The following is an 823-nucleotide window of genomic DNA, read 5'->3' as shown; positions in this document are numbered from 1 at the left end:
GTCGGCGCAGCCACCGCCTTAGACGTGAAATTCGAAGCGAAATATCCGCTCGCGAACGAAAATGCCTCTCGCCTCCTCCGTGCCGCCGCCGCAGAACCTCAAGCACCGCGTCTTCACGTGCCTGAACAAGCTCTCCGACCGTGACACCTATGGCGTAGCCTCCGTAGAGCTCGAGTCCATTGCTCGCGACCTCGAGCCGAGCTCCCTCGGCGCGTTCATCTCCTGCATCCACACCACCGACGCCTCCGACAAGTCGCCGGTGCGGAAACAGTGCGTCCGCCTCCTTGCCGTCCTCTCGGAGAGCCACGGCGACTCTCTCGCTCCTCACCTTACGAAGATCCTCTCCGGCGTCAGCCGCCGCCTCCGTGACCCGGACTCGGCAGTCCGATCCGCCTGCGTCGACGCCGTCGGCGCCCTCCGATGCCACGTCAGCAAGCCGCCGCTGTCGTCCTTCCTGAAGCCGCTCTCCGACGCTCTCTTTACGGAGCAGGACCAGAACTCGCAGATCGGAGCGGCGCTGTGCCTCGCTTCGGCCGTCGACGCCGCGGCTGATCCGGAGCCGGCGAGGCTGGCGAAGCTGATGCCGAGGTTGGAGAAGTTGCTGAAATGCGAGAGCTTTAAGGCGAAACCGGCGCTCCTGACGCTGATCGGAAGCGTCATCGGCGCCGGAGGAGCTTCCGGTGAGGTGATGCTAAGGAATTTGGTGCCTTGTTTGGTGCAGTTTCTGAGCAGCGAGGACTGGGCAGCGAGGAAGGCTGCGGCGGAGGCGCTGGTGAAGTTGGCGGTGTTGGAGAGAGACGCGTTATCGGATTTCAAGGCCGGG

At 64.3% G+C, this 823-nt stretch overlaps 1 protein-coding gene across 1 annotated transcript; it reads left to right on the top strand.

The window, feature by feature from the left end:
• Positions 1 to 7: 7 nt before the first annotated feature.
• LOC112093519 (TORTIFOLIA1-like protein 4) lies at positions 8 to 817 on the top strand (the record flags this gene model as incomplete). Its single annotated transcript, XM_024172156.1, has 1 exon — positions 8 to 817. A coding segment is annotated over exon 1 (756 nt), but the record flags the coding sequence as incomplete, so codon positions are not given.
• Positions 818 to 823: the final 6 nt, after the last annotated feature.

Source organism: Morus notabilis, unplaced genomic scaffold, assembly GCF_000414095.1.
Source record: "Morus notabilis unplaced genomic scaffold, ASM41409v2 Scaffold10727, whole genome shotgun sequence".
NCBI lineage: Eukaryota > Viridiplantae > Streptophyta > Magnoliopsida > Rosales > Moraceae > Morus > Morus notabilis.
This window is presented reverse-complemented; position numbering and strand designations above follow the sequence as displayed.